This window comes from Heptranchias perlo, chromosome 17 (assembly GCF_035084215.1).
Source record: "Heptranchias perlo isolate sHepPer1 chromosome 17, sHepPer1.hap1, whole genome shotgun sequence".
NCBI classification, from domain to species: domain Eukaryota; kingdom Metazoa; phylum Chordata; class Chondrichthyes; order Hexanchiformes; family Hexanchidae; genus Heptranchias; species Heptranchias perlo.
In genome coordinates this window covers 57,266,974-57,286,496 of record NC_090341.1, presented here as the reverse complement: position 1 = coordinate 57,286,496, position 19,523 = coordinate 57,266,974, and the positions used below count along the sequence as shown (strand labels likewise).

The 19,523-nt window shown below is 47.1% G+C and overlaps 1 protein-coding gene across 5 annotated transcripts in view; it reads left to right on the top strand.

The window, feature by feature from the left end:
* LOC137334327 (nuclear receptor subfamily 2 group C member 2-like) overlaps nucleotides 1-19,523 on the top strand; it is a 166,665-nt gene that overhangs the window by 135,729 nt on the left and 11,413 nt on the right. The window contains exon 13 of one of the 5 annotated variants that reach the window (XM_067999021.1): nucleotides 6,949-7,757. The exons of the other annotated variants lie outside the window; for them this stretch is intronic. Coding sequence (XP_067855122.1) covers nucleotides 6,949-7,189 — 241 coding nt within the window. The 3' untranslated portion in view covers nucleotides 7,190-7,757. Of the gene's footprint in view, nucleotides 1-6,948; nucleotides 7,758-19,523 lie in introns of those variants that run through there. 5 annotated transcript variants of the gene reach the window in all.

Here is a 19,523-nt window from a genome sequence, read left to right as displayed (position 1 = left end):
TCAGTCACACCCCCACATCCACCTTTGATGCCCTTGTCCCCATTAAAACCATTACTCTCTCTCACCCTGGTCATTCCCCCGGTACAGCCCTCGTCTCCGCTCCCTTAAGTCCATGGGACACAGACTTGAACGTTTATGGCGGTCAACTGGTTTAGCCATTCATCGCCAGATCTGGCTGGACCACGTAAAGCACTATTGGGTCCTGCTCTCCTCTGCAAAAACTGCTCACTATTCCATCCTGGAATATAGAGATAACCCCCGACTTCTCCACTACAAACAGTCTTCTTAAACCCCTATCCCCTGCCCCTCAACCCAACCCTCACCCTCAACAACAAATGCAAGGAGCTCATGGACTTCTTTGTCACTAAGATTGAGACCATCCGTTCAGATACCTCTGCCTCTAACCTCCCTTCCCCTAGCCCACCAAGCCAAATTTCCCCCACAGTTCCCCCCTGCCCTAGCCCTGAACTCGCATCTTTCTCTAGTTTCTCTCCTATCTTCCCTCATGCCCTCTCCGAGCTCATGTTGACTATGAGACCCACCTCGACCCTATTCCCACCAAACTGCTGACCACCCAACTTTCCTTCCTGGCCCCAACGTTAGCTGATATAGTTAACAGTTCCCTCTCCTCAGGTACTGTCCCCCTCCCCTTCAAATCTGTCGTCATCACTCCCCCTCAAAAAACCACCCTTGACCCCTCTGCCCCATCTCCAACCTCCCTTTTCTCCCCAACTTCCTTGAGCGTGTTGTTGCCTCCCAAATCCGTGCCCATCTTTCCCACAACTCCACGTTTGAATCCCTCCAGTCAGGTTTACACCCCTGCCACAGTACTGAAACGGCCCTTTTCAAAGTCACAAATGACATCCTGTGTGACTGTGACCGTGGTAAACTCTCCCTCCTCATCCTTCTCGACCTGTCTGCAGCCTTTGACTCAGTTGACCACACCATCCTCCTCCAACGCCTCTCCTCCGTCGTCCAGCTGGGAGGGACTGTGCTCACCTGGTTCCATTCTTATCTTTCCAGTCCTAGCCAGAGAATCACCTGCAATGGCTTCTCTTCCCGCTCCCGCAACATTACCTCTGGAGTCCCCCGTGGATCTATCCTTGGCCCCCTCCTGTTTCTCATCTACATGCTGCTCCTTGGCGACATCATCCAAAAACTCGATGTCAGGTTCCACATGTACACAGACGACACTGAGCTCTACCTCACCACCACCTCCCTCGACCCCTCCACTGTTTCTGATTTGTCACGCTGGTTATCCGACATCCAATACTGGATGAGTAAAAATTTCCTCCATCTAAATATTGGGAAGACCGAAGCCATTGTCTTCGGTCCCGCCACAAACTCCGTTCCCGAGCCACTGACTCCATCCCTGTCCCTGGCCACTGTTTGAGGCTGAAGCAGACCGTTCGCAGCCTTGAAATCGTATTTGACCCTGAGATGAGCTTACGACCGCATATCCTCTCCGACCGCCTACTTCCACCTCCATAACATCACCTGTCTCCGCCCCTGCCTCAGCTCATCTGCTGCTGAAATCCTCATCCATGCCTTTGTTACCTCTAGGCTTGACTATTCCAATGCTCTCCTGGCCGGCCTACCATCTTCCACCCTCCATTAACTTGAGCTCATCCAAAACTCTGCTGCCGGTATCCTAATGCGCACTAAGTTCTGTTCACCCATCACCCTGTGCTCGCTGAACTACTTTGGCTCCCGATCCGGGAACGCCTCGATTTTAAAATTCTCATCCATGGCCTCGCCCCTCCCTATCTCTGTAACCTCCTCCCGCCCTACAACTCTCCGAGATCTCTGCACTCCTCCAAATCTTACCTCTTGCGTATCCCCGATTTTAATCGCTCCACCATTGGCGGCTGTGCCTTCAGCTGCCTAGGCCCTAAGCTCTGGAATTCCCTCCCTAAACCTCTCTGCCTCTCCACCTCTCTCTCCTCCTTTAAGACGCTCCATAAAACCTACCCCTTTGACCAAGCTTTTGGTCACCTGTTCTAATATCTCCTTATGCGGCTCGGTGTCAAATTTTGTTTGAAAATTGCTCCTGTGAAGCACCCTGGGATGTTTTACTACGTTAAAGGTTCTATATAGATAGAAAGAGGGATGAGGTCTTGCAGGCAGATTTTAAGGAGTTAGGAAAAAGATTAATAAGCAAGACCTCAAAGGTAGTAATCTCCGGATTACTCCCGGTGCCACGCTCTAGCGAGTATAGAAATAGGAGGATAGAGCAGATGAATGCATGGCTGGAAGGATGGTGCAGGAGGGAGGGCTTTAGATTCCTGGGACATTGGGACCAGTTCTGGGGGAGGTGGGACCTGTACAGACCGGATGGGTTGCACCTCAACGGAGCTGGGACCAATGTCCACGCGGGGAGGTTCGCTCGTGCTGGGGAGGTGGGGGGGGGTTTAAACTAATTTGGCAGGGGGATGAGCACCAGGATGTAACATTGGGAAGAAGAAACCAGGTGCACAAAGGATTGGGAGAGACAGATAGCACTAGAGCAAGAAATAGTAGGGTATTAGATGGGACCAGACTGAGAGAGAGTACAAGAAAGTCTAAGATAGGTTTGCAGTGCATTTGTGTAAATGCACAAAGCGTGTTAAATAAGGTTGGTGAGCTGCAGGTGCAATTAGCCACATGGGAATATGATGTTGTGGCGATAACAGAGACCTGGCTCAAAAAAGGGCAGGATTGGGTACTAAATATTCCTGGATACAAGGTGTTGAAGAAAGATAGGGAAGGAAGGATTGTGGGCGGGGGGCGGGGGTGGCAGTATCGATTAAGGAGAATATTGCAGTGCTGGAGAAAGAGGATGTCCTGGAGGGGTCAAGAATAGAATCTAATTGGTTAGAGTTAAGAAACAATAGAGGTGCCATTACACTACTGGGTGTATTCTATAGGCCACCAACTAGTGGGAAGGAGAAAGAGCAAATTTGCAGGGAAATTACAGAGAGGTGCAAAAGCTATAGAGTAGAGATAATGGGGGACTTCAACTATTCTAATATAGACTGGGATAGCAATAATTAAAGAGGCAAAGAGGGAGAGGAATTTTTGAAGTGTGTTCAGGAGAACTTTCTTGACTGTTACGTTTCCGGCCCAACGAGGAAGGAGGCATTGCTGGACTTGGATCTGGGGAATGAGGTGGGCCAAGTGGAGCAAGTATCAGTGGGGGAACATTTAGGGAACGGCGATCATAGTATCATAAGGTTTAGAATAGCTATGGAAAAGGACATGGACCACTCTAAAGTGAAAATCCTCAATTGGAGGAGGGCCAATTTCAGTGGGTTGAGAACAGATCTGGCCCAGGTAAATTGGAAACAAAGATCGGCAGACAAAACTAATTGAACAATGGGTGGCCTTTAAGGAGGAGATGGTTCAGGTACAGTCTAGATACATTCCCATGGGGGAGAAAGGTAGGGCAATTAAAGCCAGAGCTCCCTGGATGACAAAAAAGATAGTGAGTAAGATGAAGCAGAAAAAAGGGGCACATGACAGATGTCAGGCTGATAATACAAGTGAGAACTTTTTACACAGCGAGTGGTTAGGATCTGGAATGCACTGCCCGAGGGGGTGGTGGAGGCAGATTCAGTCATGGCTTTCAAAAGGGAACTGGATAAGTACTTGGAAGGAAAAAAATTTCAGGGCTACAGGGAAAGGGCGGGGGAGTGGGACTAGCAGGAATGCTCTTGCAGAGAGCCGGCACGGACTCGATAGGCCGAATGGCCTCCTTGTGTGCTGTCACCTTTCTATGATTCTATATAAATGCAAGTTGTTGTTGATTAACATCATTAGATATAAATCAGTCACTTAGGGCCCTGGGGTGAGGGGTTACTGAGTGACAGTGTGAGGAAGCTGGATTACCATCAGTAGAGGTACAGTCAGTGACACAGGGCGCTGGGGGGAGGGGCTGCTGAGTGATAGTTTGAGGGAGCTGGATTACCATCAGTAGAGATAGAGTCAGTGATACAAGGCTCTAGAGGGAGGGAGCTGGTTTAGCATCAGTAGAGATACAGTCTGTGACACAGGGTGCTGCGGGGAGGGGTTACTGAGTGACAGTGTGAGGGAGCTGGATTAACATCAGTAGAGATACAGTCTGTGACACAGGGCCCTGGGGGGAGGGGTTACTGATTGACGGTTTGAGAGAGTTTTATTAGCATCAGTAGAGATACAGTCAGTGACACAGTCGATTCGTGAATGAGTTACTGAGTGACAGGGTGAGGGAGCTGGATTAACATCAGTAGAGATACAGTCAGTGATACAAGACTCTGGGGGGAGGGATCTGGTTTAACATCAGTAGAGATACAGTCTGTGACACAGGGTGCTGCGGGGAAGGGTTACTGAATGATAGTGTGAGGGAGCTGGATTGACATCAGTAGAGATACAGTCTGACACAGGGCGCTGGGGGGAGAGGTTACTAAGTGACAGTGTGAGGGAGCTGGAATAATGTCAGTAGAGAAACAGTCAGCGATACAGGACACTAGGGGAGGGGTTACTGAGTGACAGTGTGAGGGAGCTGGATTAGCATCAGTAGAGGTACAGTCAGTGACACAAGGCACTGGAGGGAGGGAGCTGGTTTAGCATCAGTAGAGATACAGTCTGTGACACGGGGTGCTGGGGGAGGGGTTACTGAGTGACAGTGTGAGGGAGCTAGATTAACATCAGTAGAGATACAGTCAGTTACACAGGGCATTACGGGGAGGGGTTACTGATTGACAGTGTGAGGGCTCTGGATTAACATCAGTAGAGATACAGTCAGTGACACAGGGTGCAGGGTGTAAGGTTACTGAGTGACAGTGTGCAGGAGCTGGATTAACATGAGTAGAGATACATTCAGTAACACAGGGCATTGGAGGGAGCGGGGTTACTGAATGATGGTGTGAGGGAGCTGGATTAGCATCGGTAGAGATACGGTCAGTAACACAGGGTGCAGGGTGTAGGGGTTACTGAGTGACAGTGTGAGGGAGCTGGATTAGCATCACTCGAGATACAGTCTGTAATACAGGGCACTGGTGGGGAGGGGTTTCTGAGTGACAGTGTGAGGGAGCTGGATGAACATCAGTCGAGATACGGTCTATTAGACAGGGAGCTGGAGGGAGGAGTTACTGAGTGTCAGCATGAAGGAGCTGGTTTAACATCAGTAGAGATGCAGTCAGTGACAGGGCACTGGGTGCGGTTACTATGGGTCAGTCGAAGGGAGCTGGATTAACATCAGTTGAGATAGTGAGTAAGATAGGGTGTCTTGTGTGCTTGTGCCAATTTAGGCCGCGATACTGTCAATCTCATTAAGTGTCAGGAGCTCCATCCTTTATGACCATTATTCACTCAAACATGTACCAGTTTGAGAACAATGAGTGAAGTATAAACCGCAGCCATAGTTTAAAACCGGTCTATAACTCTATTGGACTGTTACCTATATGACTGAGAAGGGGGTTTGTTTTAATTGATGTTATGATGTTGATGTAAGATCAGATTCATCAGGTTAAACTGCCAGAAATGTGGTTTCCTGCGTTGACCACCAGATAGGCCAGCCATTGCAGACAGAAGTCTGTTTACTGTTGCGTGTTCTATTAGATTGGAAAGAATGTAGTTCATTAATGCTTGCTCCGAGGTATCTCGTACCATTGAGATAGAATGGGTTTGGATTCAGTTTGTTTGCAGCGACACTTAGCTGAATAGATATACTGGCACTGGCTTCAATTGGCGGCTCGACAGATAAACCCGTTTGTTTACAATCAGCCTGGTCTCATGAGAACGCTTTTTAGTATAGCTCCTGTAAGGACAGGAAGATTCTCATGTGAGGTCATGGAATCCAGTGCCCACAACAAGGCGTCTCGTTCTGATCCCCAAGTCATGCTGTTGTTTAAGTAGATATTACACGGTAAAAGCCCTCTCCAGGTTGATCTCGAAGTTCGCTTGCGGGAGTGAGCGGTGACACTGAGCGCAGCAGATAGCTCCTGGACACCCGCCAATTTGTCACAATAATCTATTCTGAAAAGTGAACACAGTGGCGGGTTTCCAAATCTCTTTTTATTCATATAAATCTCACTTGTAGCCTTTCCCTGACACTGAGAGCTTATACATGTCTAATAGAGCACATTGTGAAAATGTCTGTTCAGATTAGGTGTGAACATTCTGGTGGAGTGGTTTATGGAGACGAGGCTGAGCCCAGTAATGTTTTATCTCCTGTGTGGATCAGAGTATCCCAAGGACAGAGGGGGTAATTCTCATCTTCAGGGGTTGGGCAGTGAACCAGTGAGACGCATCACTCACCTCGTATAGAACCCGCCCGGCTTTCACTTCCACTGATCTCACTAGAAATCTGAATGGGGCCAATTTGCTCCATTGGTTAAGTGTCCAAGCCCTGAAGATGAAATTGACCCCCAAACTCTCTTCCTGCCGTACAGGAGCATGTCTGCATGTTGATTTTGAATCACTTTGCAGTTTCAGTTGCCTGTTTCTGTCACCACTTTATGCCCTTTTTGTGATGCATTGTCCTGCTCCAGGGTTAAGCCACTGATTGTCCTCTCCACCCTCAGCAGTCGATCGCCATACCTGGCCTGCCATATTGTTTATTCTCAGTATCCTGACACCAAGAACACACTGAGGGAAAAAGTAACACAATCTGTTTAATAAGCATAGAAAGTTGGGAGCAGGCTGTGAGCAGCAAGCAGAGAGCCCTGCAGCAGGAGAGGAGATCTCTTGCTGCAGGGCTCGGGGGACGGTGCTTTGGAGGCTGAAGGCCCAGAGAGTTCCAGGAGTTGAAGGGAGGGCGAGCAGGTAAATGGACGCTCACTCAGTGAGGCTAGGTGAGCAAAACTGGTTAAACCAAGGGGCTAAAGATAAATTTTGTGGGCAGAAAATGACCTGGAAGGGCAAAGTGATAAAAATGTTCAAATGTATATACTTAAAAATATAAATCGAAAATGAAAATGTAAAACTCAGGTCAGAAAAGCAAGATGGCAGCCAGAGTTTGACATCAGCACCACCTTGTGGCCAGAGCCTGCACCTACATCCTTCAGGAGCCTGGGAATGCAGCATTGCAAGAGCTGTCACACAGGGACGTCCCATTATAGGGCCGGTGGGAGGGCACCGTTTCTCCGAGGATTCTGTAGCTCTCCCACCAAAGTTTGTGGGAGAGTCTCTGCAGAAGGTTTACACGGGCAGTGTTAAAGTTAAATGTTGACACAGTGGTGCGACAGAAATCATGCCAACAGAGAGCAGTTTAGGATGTGTGTGCATATAAAAGATATTTAATAAGATAACCGGATATTATAGTACTGCATGCAATGTTGCATAGAACTGTAATAATACTTAACACCTATATCATATTTAACACTGCATTTATAATATATCTAATGCTTTACTTAAAATGTATATAATACAATGTGTATTTGCTGCATATAATGCTGAATATAGAAAGACTTGCATTTATATAGTGTATTTCATGATCTCAGGGCGTCCCGAAGCGCTTTACAGCCAATGAAGTACTTTTGAAATGTAGTCACTGTTGTAATGTAGAAATGCTTTGTAATACTGTATTTAATATTTTAGAGTATAGAGTGCTATATATATATACTGTATATAATGCATATACTGTATAATACCGTACATATACTGTATAATAACATACTGTGTCTTATACTGCAATACAATGCTGTATATTGATTGTAGATCAGAATACTTCACCTATACTGTGCTAGTAAACGGCCTGTGGCATTGTCCGTGGTCAGTTGATGAATTTAGGTGCAACCAAGTCGGGGGTGAGACTTCAGAAACTAGCTCCACAGAGCCACTTAATGGCCAGAGCATGGAACGACACCATGACTGTGGACATAGTAAAATAGGATGTGAAATGTTGATAAGGCAATTGCAATGGTAAATTTTGACAGAAAAGCATGATCCAACATATTGACAGCAGGAAATCCACAACAAGTTGACAGGCACCTATGCAAGATTTTCAACAACAGCAGCAACTAACTATATAGCACAATTAATGTAAAAAAAATGTCCCAAGGTGTTTATAATATATAGATATAGTACTGTGTATATATTATACCATACTACTGCTTTGCCACAGAAAGTCAGGACAAATAAATTTTCACTCAGTGTATAGTGCAGTGTTCCCTCAGTACTGCACTGGAGTATTAGCCCAGATTATGTGCTCAAGTCTCTGGAGTGACCACCACCATAATCATCACCATCACCAACATAATCATCACCATAATCATCACCAGCACCGCTATAATCATCACCATCACCAATATAATTATCACCATCACCACCACCACTATAATCATCATCATAATCATCACCATCACCACCATAATCATCACCATCACCACCATAATCATCACCATCACCCCTGAATCATCACCATCACCAACATAACCATCACCACCACCACTGTAATCAACACCATCACCACCACCACTGTAATCATCACCACCACCACTGTAATCATCACCATCACCACCACCACTGTAATCATCACCATCAACACCACCACTGTAATCATCACCATCAACACCACCACTGTAATCATCACCATCACCACCACCACTGTAATCATCACCATCACCACTGTAATCATCACCATCACCACTGTAATCATCACCATCAACACCACCACTGTAATCATCACCATCAACACCACCACTGTAATCATCACCATCACCACTGTAATCATCACCATCACCACTGTAATCATCACCATCAACACCACCACTGTAATCATCACCATCACCACCACCACTGTAATCATCACCATCACCACTGTAATCATCACCATCAACACCACCACTGTAATCATCACCGTCAACACCACCACTGTAATCATCACCGTCAACACCACCACTGTAATCATCACCATCACCACCACCACTGTAATCATCACCATCACCACTGTAATCATCACCACCACCACTGTAATCATCACCATCACCACTGTAATCATCACCATCAACACCACCACTGTAATCATCACCGTCAACACCACCACTGTAATCATCACCGTCAACACCACCACTGTAATCATCACCATCACCACCACCACTGTAATCATCACCATCACCACTGTAATCATCACCACCACCACTGTAATCATCACCATCACCACTGTAATCATCACCATCAACACCACCACTGTAATCATCACCATCACCATCACCAACATAATCATCACCATCACCACCATAATCATCACCACCACCACTGTAATCATCACCATCACCACCACCACTGTAATCATCACCATCACCACTGTAATCATCACCATCACCACTGTAATCATCACCATCAACACCACCACTGTAATCATCACCATCACCATCACCAACATAATCATCACCATCACCACTGTAATCATCACCATCACCACCACCACTGTAATCATCACCACCACCACTGTAATCATCACCATCACCACCACCACTGTAATCATCACCATCACCACTGTAATCATCACCATCAACACCACCACTGTAATCATCACCATCACCATCACCACCATAATCATCACCACCACCACTGTAATCATCACCATCACCACCACCACTGTAATCATCACCACCACCACTGTAATCATCACCATCACCACTGTAATCATCACCATCACCACTGTAATCATCACCATCAACACCACCACTGTAATCATCACCATCACCATCACCAACATAATCATCACCATCACCACCATAATCATCACCACCACCACTGTAATCATCACCATCAACACCACCACTGTAATCATCACCATCAACACCACCACTGTAATCATCACCATCAACACCACCACTGTAATCATCACCATCACCATCACCAACATAATCATCACCATCACCACCATAATCATCACCACCACCACTGTAATCATCACCATCAACACCACCACTATAATCATTACCATCACCATATTCATCATCACACCACCACTATAATCATCACCACCACCACCATTATAGTCATCACCATCACCACCATAATCAACACCATCACTACCATAATCATCACCACCACCACTGCAATCATTACCATATTCATCACCACCACCATAATCAACACCATCACCACCATAATCATCACCACCACCACTGCAATCATCACCGTATTCACCAACACCATCATAACCATCATCATCATCACCATAATCACCACCATCACTATCACCACCATAATCATCACCATCATAATCAACACCATCACCATCACCATCATAATCAACACCATCACCATCACCAATATAATCACCACCATCACCACCATGATCATCACCATCACCACCATCACTATCACCACCATAATCATCACCATCATATTCATCTTCCTGCTCCTGTGCCTCCCGTTGCTCTGGTGGATCTGCTTGGAAGGAGGGTAGTAGCTAAGAATGAGCAAGCATTACCCCTTGGGGTTAAGGAGACAGAAACTGAGTAGAAGGTTGAGTCTTTGAGGTGCTTCACAGGGTTGCCAAGGCGACAGTGTAGGTACTCAGTCAGTAAGAACATAAGAACAAGAAATAGAAGCAGGAGTAGGCCACCTGGCCCTCAAACCTGCTCCGCATTCATCAAGATCATGGCTGATCTTCTACCTCAATGCCATTTTCTTGCACTATCCCAATATCCCTTGATGCCTTTAATATCTAGAAATCTATCGATCTCTGTTTTGAATGTACTCAATGACTGAGCCTCCTCAGCCCTCTGGGGTAGAGAATTCCAAAGATTCACCACCCTCTGAGTGAAGAAATTTCTCCTCATCTCAGTCTTAAATGGCCTACCCCTTATTCTGAGACCCCTGGTTCTAGACTCCCCAGCTAGGAGCTTGCATCTACCCTGTCGAGCCCTGTAAGAGTTTTGTATGTTTCAATGAGATCACCTCTCATTCTTCTAAACTCTAGAGAATACAGGCCTAGTCTACTCAATCTCACCTCATACAACAATCCCACCATCCCAGGAATCAGTCTGGTGAATCTTCGTTGCACTCCCTCTATGGCAAATATATCTTTCCTTAGGTGAGGAGACCAAAATTGTACACAATACTCCAGGTGCGGTCTCACCAAGGCCCTGTATAATTGCAGTAAGACATCTTTATTCCTGCACTCAAATCCTCTTGTAATAAAGGCCAACATATCATTTGCCTTCCTAATTGCTTGCTGCACCTGCATGTTAGCTTTCAGTGACTCATGTACAAGGACACCCTGGTCCCTTTGGACATCAACATTTCCCAATCTCTCACCATTTAAAAATACTCTGCATTTCTGTTTTTCTTACCAAAGTGGATAACTTCACATTTTTCCACATTATATTCCATCTGCCATGCTCTTGCCCACTCACTTAGCCTGTCTATATCCCCTTGAAGCCTCTTTGCATCCTCCTCACAACTCACATTCCCACCTAGTTTTGTGTCACAAGCAAACTTGGAAATATTACATTTGGTCCCCTCATCCAAATCATTGATATGGATTGTGAATTTATAACCTGGGGTAAAGGGTTTGAAGGTGGTGAAGCCTCCTCCGGGAGCCTGCCTTTGGTGGGTATTGTGCACCTGCAGTAAGATAGAGTGAATGAAGGTAACGGGCTGTTGAGGAGTGTGTGTCCAGTGGCCTGGGAGAGGTGAAGTAAGAGATGTGGGGATGTGAGGCTGTTAAAAGTGCAGAAAGTTTTGGGTTGTTCACTTAACTGCTGTGAGGGGAACAAGATCCTGAGTCAGAGCCTCTTTAGCCAGAGAGTAGTGTGAAGGGTTGTTCATACAGGTGTTGTTTTAAGATGGTGAAGAGTGTGCTGGTGAAGAAATGGGAGAGGTGTACAGTGTGATACCTCGCCTACCCTGCTGAACATGTGGAACTTTGTACAGTCCTTGGGGTGAGGGTGTGGAACTTTGTACAGTCCTTGGGGTGAGGGTGTGGAACAGTGTCAGTCCTGGGGGTGAGGGTGTGGAACTTTGTACAGTCCTTGGGGTGAGGGTGTGGAACAGTGTCAGTCCTGGGGGTGAGGGTGTGGAACTTTGTACAGTCCTGGGGGTGAGGGTGTGGAACAGTGTCAGTCCTGGGGGTGAGGGTGTGGAACAGTGTCTGTCCGGGGGGTGAGGGTGTGGCACTCAGTGTCTGTCCGGGGGGTGAGGGTGTGGCACTCAGTATCAGTCCTGGGGGTGAGGGTGTGGAACAGTGTCTGTCCTGGGGGTGAGGGTGTGGAACAGTGTCAGTCCTGGGGGTGAGGGTGTGGCACTCAGTATCAGTCCTGGGGGTGAGGGTGTGGAACAGTGTCTGTCTGGGGGGTGAGGGTGTGGAACAGTGTCAGTCCTGGGGGTGAGGGTGTGGAACAGTGTCAGTCCTGGGGGTGAGGGTGTGGAACAGTGTCAGTCCTGGGGGTGAGGGTGTGGAACAGTGTCAGTCCTGGGGGTGAGGGTGTGGCACTCAGTGTCAGTCCTGGGGGTGAGGGTGTGGCACTCAGTGTCAGTCCTGGGGGTGAGGGTGTGGCACTCAGTGTCAGTCCTGGGGGTGAGGGTGTGGCACTCAGTGTCAGTCCTGGGGGTGAGGGGGTGGCACTCAGTGTCAGTCCTGGGGGTGAGGGTTTGGCACTCAGTGTCAGTCCTGGGGGTGAGGGTGTGGAACAGTGTCAGTCCTGGGGGTGAGGGTGTGGCACTCAGTGTCAGTCCTGGGGGTGAGGGTGTGGCACTCAGTGTCAGTCCTGGGGGTGAGGGTGTGGCACTCAGTGTCAGTCCTGGGGGTGAGGGTGTGGCACTCAGTGTCAGTCCTGGGGGTGAGGGGGTGGCACTCAGTGTCAGTCCTGGGGGTGAGGGTGTGGCACTCAGTGTCAGTCCTGGGGGTGAGGGGGTGGCACTCAGTGTCAGTCCTGGGGGTGAGGGTTTGGCACTCAGTGTCAGTCCTGGGGGTGAGGGTGTGGAACAGTGTCAGTCCTGGGGGTGAGGGTGTGGCACTCAGTGTCAGTCCTGGGGGTGAGGGTGTGGAACAGTGTCAGTCCTGGGGGTGAGGGTGTGGAACAGTGTCAGTCCTGGGGGTGAGGGTTTGGCACTCAGTGTCAGTCCTGGGGGTGAGGGTGTGGAACAGTGTCAGTCCTGGGGGTGAGGGTGTGGCACTCTGTCTGTCCGGGGGGTGAGGGTTTGGCACTCAGTGTCAGTCCTGGGGGTGAGGGTGTGGAACAGTGTCAGTCCTGGGGGTGAGGGTGTGGAACAGTGTCAGTCCTGGGGGTGAGGGTTTGGCACTCAGTGTCAGTCCTGGGGGTGAGGGTGTGGAACAGTGTCAGTCCTGGGGGTGAGGGTGTGGCACTCTGTCTGTCCGGGGGGTGAGGGTTTGGCACTCAGTGTCTGTCCCACCTCCCTCCAGGTGGCTGGAGTGATATTTGAAGGGACCTTGGTGGCACTTTGTTCATCCTGCCTTCAGTGCCGTCCCAGGAGGTTTGAAGGCCTGAACGAATGAGGCTGTCTGGCCAGGTGCTTTGCTCTGCAGCCCGCTGGGTCCAGATGGTGCTATCGTGTTTATAAATCTGTCCAGGTGCAATATAAATATTGCTGAGACATGCAGTGAAGTGATCATAAAGTGAAGTGAAAGAGCCGGGAGTTGTTACTCTCTAACCTTCATGTCCCCAGTCTGCTGCTGAAGAGTGCAGACTGAACTGTGTTTTTAAAGTCTGCATAGGAGTTTCCAGCTACTTCAACTGCTTACACTCGTTTTACATGATTGCCGACACTGACAGGAATGGAAATGAGCAGACCCAGGAAACTCCTGTCTGTCTCCCTCTAGAGGGCACCGGTGAATGCAACACTAGTTTAAAGGTGCAACAAGTCGGAAATTCTAGGTCCAAATTTCAGGGTGCTATTAAGAGTGGAGCTCTGGAGAGAGACCAATGTAGTACCCATTCTCAAAAAGGGAGACAGAGTTACAGGTAATTACAGGCCAGTTAAGTTTAACATTTGTGGTAGAGAAAATTTTGAAATCTTTAATTAAAGATGAAATTACGAAAAATCTAGATGCAAAGAAAATAATTGCCTTCGGCTGAACCAATCTTGGCGTCCTATTTGATCCTGAGCTGAGCTTTCAATCACACATTCTCTCTATCACTGCCTACTTCCACTCCGTAACATTACCTGTCTCCAACCCTGCCTCAACCCATCTGCTGCTGAAAACCTCATCCATGATTTTATTATCTCCAGACTCGACTATTCCAATGCTCTCCTGGCCGGCCTCCCATCCTCCACCTTCCGTAAACTTGAGCTCATCCAAAACTCTGCTGCCCGCATCCTAACTCTCACCAAGTCCTGTTCGCCCATCGCCCCTGTGCTCGCTGACCTACATTGGCTCCATTTTAAAGTTCTCATCCTTGTTTTCAAATCCCTCCATGACCTCGTCCCTCCCTATCTCTGCAACTTCCTCCAGCCCTACAACCCTCCAAGATTGTTCCATTCCTCCAACTCTGGTCTGTAATGCATCCTTGATTTTCTTTGCCCCACCCACTCCCAACCTTCAACCCCTGGGGCAGACCACTTCCAACCTGCAACCCCCGGGGAATACCACTCACAACCTTCAACCCCTGGGGAATACCACTCACAACCTTCAACCCCTGGGGAATATCACTCACAACCTTCAACCCCTGGGGCAGACCACTCCCAACCTGCAACCCCCGGGGAATACCACTCACAACCTTCAACCCCTGGGGCAGACCACTCCCAACCTGCAACCCCCGGGGAATACCACTCACAACCTTCAACCCCTGGGGCACACCACTCACAACCTTCAACCCCTGGGGCACACCACTCCCAACCTTCAACCCCCGGGGAATACCACTCACAACCTTCAACCCCTGGGGCACACCACTCCCAACCTTCAACCCCTGGGGCACACCACTCCCAACCTTCAACCCCTGGGGAACACCACTCCCAACCTTCAACCCCTGGGGCACACCACTCCCAACCTTCAACCCCTGGGGAACACCACTCCCAACCTTCAACCCCTGGGGCACACCACTCCCAACCTTCAACCCCTGGGGCACACCACTCCCAACCTTCAACCCCTGGGGCACACCACTCCCAACCTTCAACCCCTGGGGCACACCACTCCCAACCTTCAACCCCTGGGGCACACCACTCCCAACCTTCAACCCCTGGGGAACACCACTCCCAACCATCAACCCCTGGGGCACACCACTCCCAACCTTCAACCCCTGGGGCACACCACTCTCAACCTTGCTCCAGTCCGAGATACACCCATTTACCCCAACTCTTTGTTTCCTGTTCATCAACCAACTGCTGCGTTTCTCCTTACACCACATAGTAGGTACAGTGCGTGACGAGGCCATTCGGCCCATCGTGCCTATGCCGGCTCTTTGAAAGAGCTATTCAGTTAGTCCTATTCCCCTGCTCTTTCCTCATAGCCCTGCAAATTTTTTCCCTTCAGATATTTAACCAATTCCCTTTTGAAAGTTACTATTGAATCTGCTTCCACCGCAGTGCATTCCAGGTCATTACAACTCGCTGCGTTAAAAAAAAAGTTTCCTCATGTCGCCTCTGGCTCTTTTGCCGATTACCTTAAATCTGTCTCCTCTGGTTACCGATCCTACTGCCACTGGAAACAGTTTTTCCTTATTTACTCTATCAAAGCATTCATGATTTTGAACACCTCTATCAAATCTCTTCTTAACATTCTCTGCTCTAAGGAGAACAACCCCAGCTTCTCCAGTCTCTCCACATAACTGAAGTCCCTCATCCCTGGTACCATTCTAGTAAATCTCTTCTGCACCCTCTCTAAGGCCTTGACATCCTTCCAAAAGTGTGGTGCCCAGAATTGGACACAATACTCCAGCTGAGTATTTTATAAAGGTTTAGCATGACTTCCTTGCTTTTGTACTCTATGCCTCTATTTATAAAGCCCAGGATCCCATATGCTTTTTATGCCTTCTCAACTTGCCCTGCCACCTTCAAGGATTTGTGTACAAACACCCCCAGGTCTCTCTGTTCCTGCACTCCATTTAAAATTGTACCATTTAGTTTATATTACCTCTCCTCGTTCTTCCTACCAAAATGTATCACTTCACACTTCTCAGCATTAAATTTCATCTGCCGTGTGTCTGCTCATTTCATTAGTCTGTCTATGTCCTCCTGAAATCTGTTACTATACTCCACATTGTTTATTACATTTCCGCGTTTCATGTCATCTGCAATCTTTGAAATTATACCCTCCATACTCAAGTGTAGATCATTAATATATATTAAAAAGAGCAGTGGTCCTAATACTGACCCCTGTGGAACACCACTGTATACTCCCCTCCAGTCTGAAAAACAACCGTTCACCACTGCTCTCTGTTTTCTTTCCCTCAGCCAATTCTGTATCCACGCTGCCACTGTCCCTTTAATCCCATGGGCTTTAATTTTGCTAACAAGATGTGATGCTTAATGAAATGCCTTTTGAAAGTCCATATACACAACATCAGCCACACTACCTTCATCAACCCTCTCCGTTACTTCATCAAAGAACTCAATCAAGTTAATCAAACACGATTTTCCTTTAACAAATCCATGCTGACTTTCATTTATTAGCCCATACTTTTCCAACTAATTTTGTCCCGGATTATTGTCTCTAAAAGTTTCCCCACCACCGACATTAGGCTGACTGGTCTGTAATTACCGGGTTTATTTCTTGCCCCTTTTTTAAACAGGGCTGTAACATTTGCAATCCTCCATTCCTCTTGCACCCCCCCCCCCTCACACTTATCTAAGGTGGATTCGAAGATTGTGGCCAGAGCCTTTGCAATTTCCACCCTTACTTCCCCCAGTAACCTAGGATACATCTCATCTGGACTGGGTGACTTTTCTACTTTGAGTACTGCCAATCTTTTAAGTACCTCCTCTTTATCTATTTTTATCCTATCCAGTATCACTACGACCTCCTCCTTTACTGTTACAATGACAGCATCCTCTTCTCTAGTGAAGACCGATGCGAAGTATTCATTTAGTACCTCAGCCATACCCTCTGCCTCCACAAGAAGATCTCCTTTTTTGTTCCTAATCGGTCCCACCCTTCCTTTGACTACTCTTTTACTGTTTATATGTTTATAAAAGACTTATGGGTTCCCATTTATGTTAGCCGCTAATCTGTTCTCATATTCTCTCTTTGTCCCTCTTATTCCTTTTTTAGATCCCCTCTGTACTTCCTGTATTCAGCCTGGTTCTCTACTGTATTATGAACATTACATTTGACATAAGCCTCCTTTTTCTGTTTCATTTTAATCTCTATATCTTTAGTCATCTAGAGAGCTCTAGATTTGAATGCCCTTCCTTTCCCCCTGGTGGAAGTGTGCCTTCTCTGTGCCCAAACCACCTCCTCCTTGAAGGCCTCCCATTGTTCAATTACTGTTCTGCCTGCCAATTTTTGATTCCAATCCACTTGAGCAAAATCCCTTTTTAACTCACTGAAATTTGCCCTCCTCCAGTTAAGTATTTTTACATTTGATTGTTCTTTATCCTTGTCCATAACTATTCTAAACCTAAACTTGGAAGTGCAGTGAACAGTGAGGAGAATAGTGATAGACTTTATAGAGGATATAGACAGGCTGGTGGAATGGGTGGACATGCGTCAGATGAAATTTAATGCAGAGAAGTGCGAAGTGATACATTCTGGTAGGAAGAACAAGGAGAGGAATTATGAACTAAAGGGTACAATTCCAAAGGGGTGCAGGAACGGAGAAATCTGGGGGTATATGTGCACAATTCTTTGAAGATGGCAGGGCAGGTTGAGAAAGCAGTTAAAAAGCATACGGGATCCAGGGCTTTATAAATAGAGGCATAGAGTACAAAAGCAAGGAGGTTATGATGAACTTTATAAAACACTGGTTCGACCACAACTGGAGTATTGTGTCCAGTTCTGGGCACTGCACTTTAGGAAGGATGTGAAGGCCTTAGAGAGGGTGCAGAAAAGATTTACTCGAATGATTCTGGGGATGAGGGACTATAGTCACATAGATAGACTGGAGAAGCTGGGGTTGTTCTCCTTAGAGCCGAGACGGTTGAGAGGAGATTTGATAGAAGTGTTCAAAATTATGAAGGGTCCAGACAGAATAGATAGAAACTGTTCCTATTGGCGGAAGGGTCAAGAACCAGAGGACATAGATTTAAAGTAATTGGCAAAAGAACCAAAGGTGACATGAGGAAAAACATTTTTTACACAGCGAGTGGTTAGGATCTGGAATGCACTGCCCGAGGGGGTGGTGGAGGCAGATTCAATCATGGCCTTCAAAAGGGAATTGGACAAGTATTTGAAAGGAAAAAAATTGCAGGGCGATGGGGATAGGGCAGGGGAGTGGGACTAGCTGGATTGCTCTTGCATAGAGCTGGCACAGACTTGACGGACCAAATGGCCTCCTTCTGTGCTGAAACCATTCTATGATTCTGTATTGATATTATAATCACTGTTCCTCAAATGCTCCCCCACTGAAACATGCTCCACTTGCCCCCCTTCATTCCCCAGAACTAGATCCAGCACTGCTTCCTTCCTCGGGCTAGAAACACACTGCTCAAGAAAGTTCTGTTGTACACATTTCAGGAATTCCTCCCCCTCTCTGCCCTCAACACTGTTACTGTCCCAGTCCATATTGGGATAATTGAAGTCCCCCAATATCACTACTCTTTAGTTCTTGCATCTTTTTGTAATTTGCCTGAAAATTTGCTCCTCTATCTCCTTCCTGCTATTTGGTGGCCTATAGTTTACACCCAGTAGTGTAATAGCTCCTCTACTGTTCCTTAATTCTAACCAAATAGATTCTGTCTTTGATCCCTCAACTGCATCATCCCCTTTCCAGTGCTATAATAATTTATTTGATCAATACTGCCACCCCCACCTCCTTTCTTTCCTTCCCTATCTTTCCTGAATACCTTGCAGCTCACCAGCCTTATTTACCATGCTACGTGCATTTACACACATGCATTCCAAACTCATCTTAGACTGCCTCGCATTTGCCCCGTTTGATCCCACCTATTTCTTAACTATTCTTTACTCTAGTGCTAATTGTCCCTCCTAGCCCTCTGTGCACCTTGTTTCTCCTCTCTAATGTTTCAAATTGATGCCCATGCCTCAGCCAAATTAGTTTAAACATGCCTGAACTTTTCCCACAAACCTAACATATATTATATGTAATAGTACTGTATATAGATGTGTGTGCCTGCATATATGTATATCATACCGTGTAAATACTGCATTTAAGTTATGTATATTGTATATCCATTATATTAAAAATACTGAGTGGGTTTCAACTTTCCATTCCAAAAACCATTGAAAGTTCCTACGCCAGACTTTGTTTAGGACAAAATCCATTGTAATAATTGCAGTGTCTGCCTGCAGTACTAGTGTTACCTCCCTGTGGTGCTTTAAATGATCACATTCTATTATGAATCTATCACAGTAACATTAGCTGGGAAGCTCGGACTACATTTGCCCAGACATCAGAGAATGGCGATGTCTCTGTAGAGTTGGCTAAATGTGGTAATTATAGACAGAACACTATGTTCTTGTGGCAAAGTGA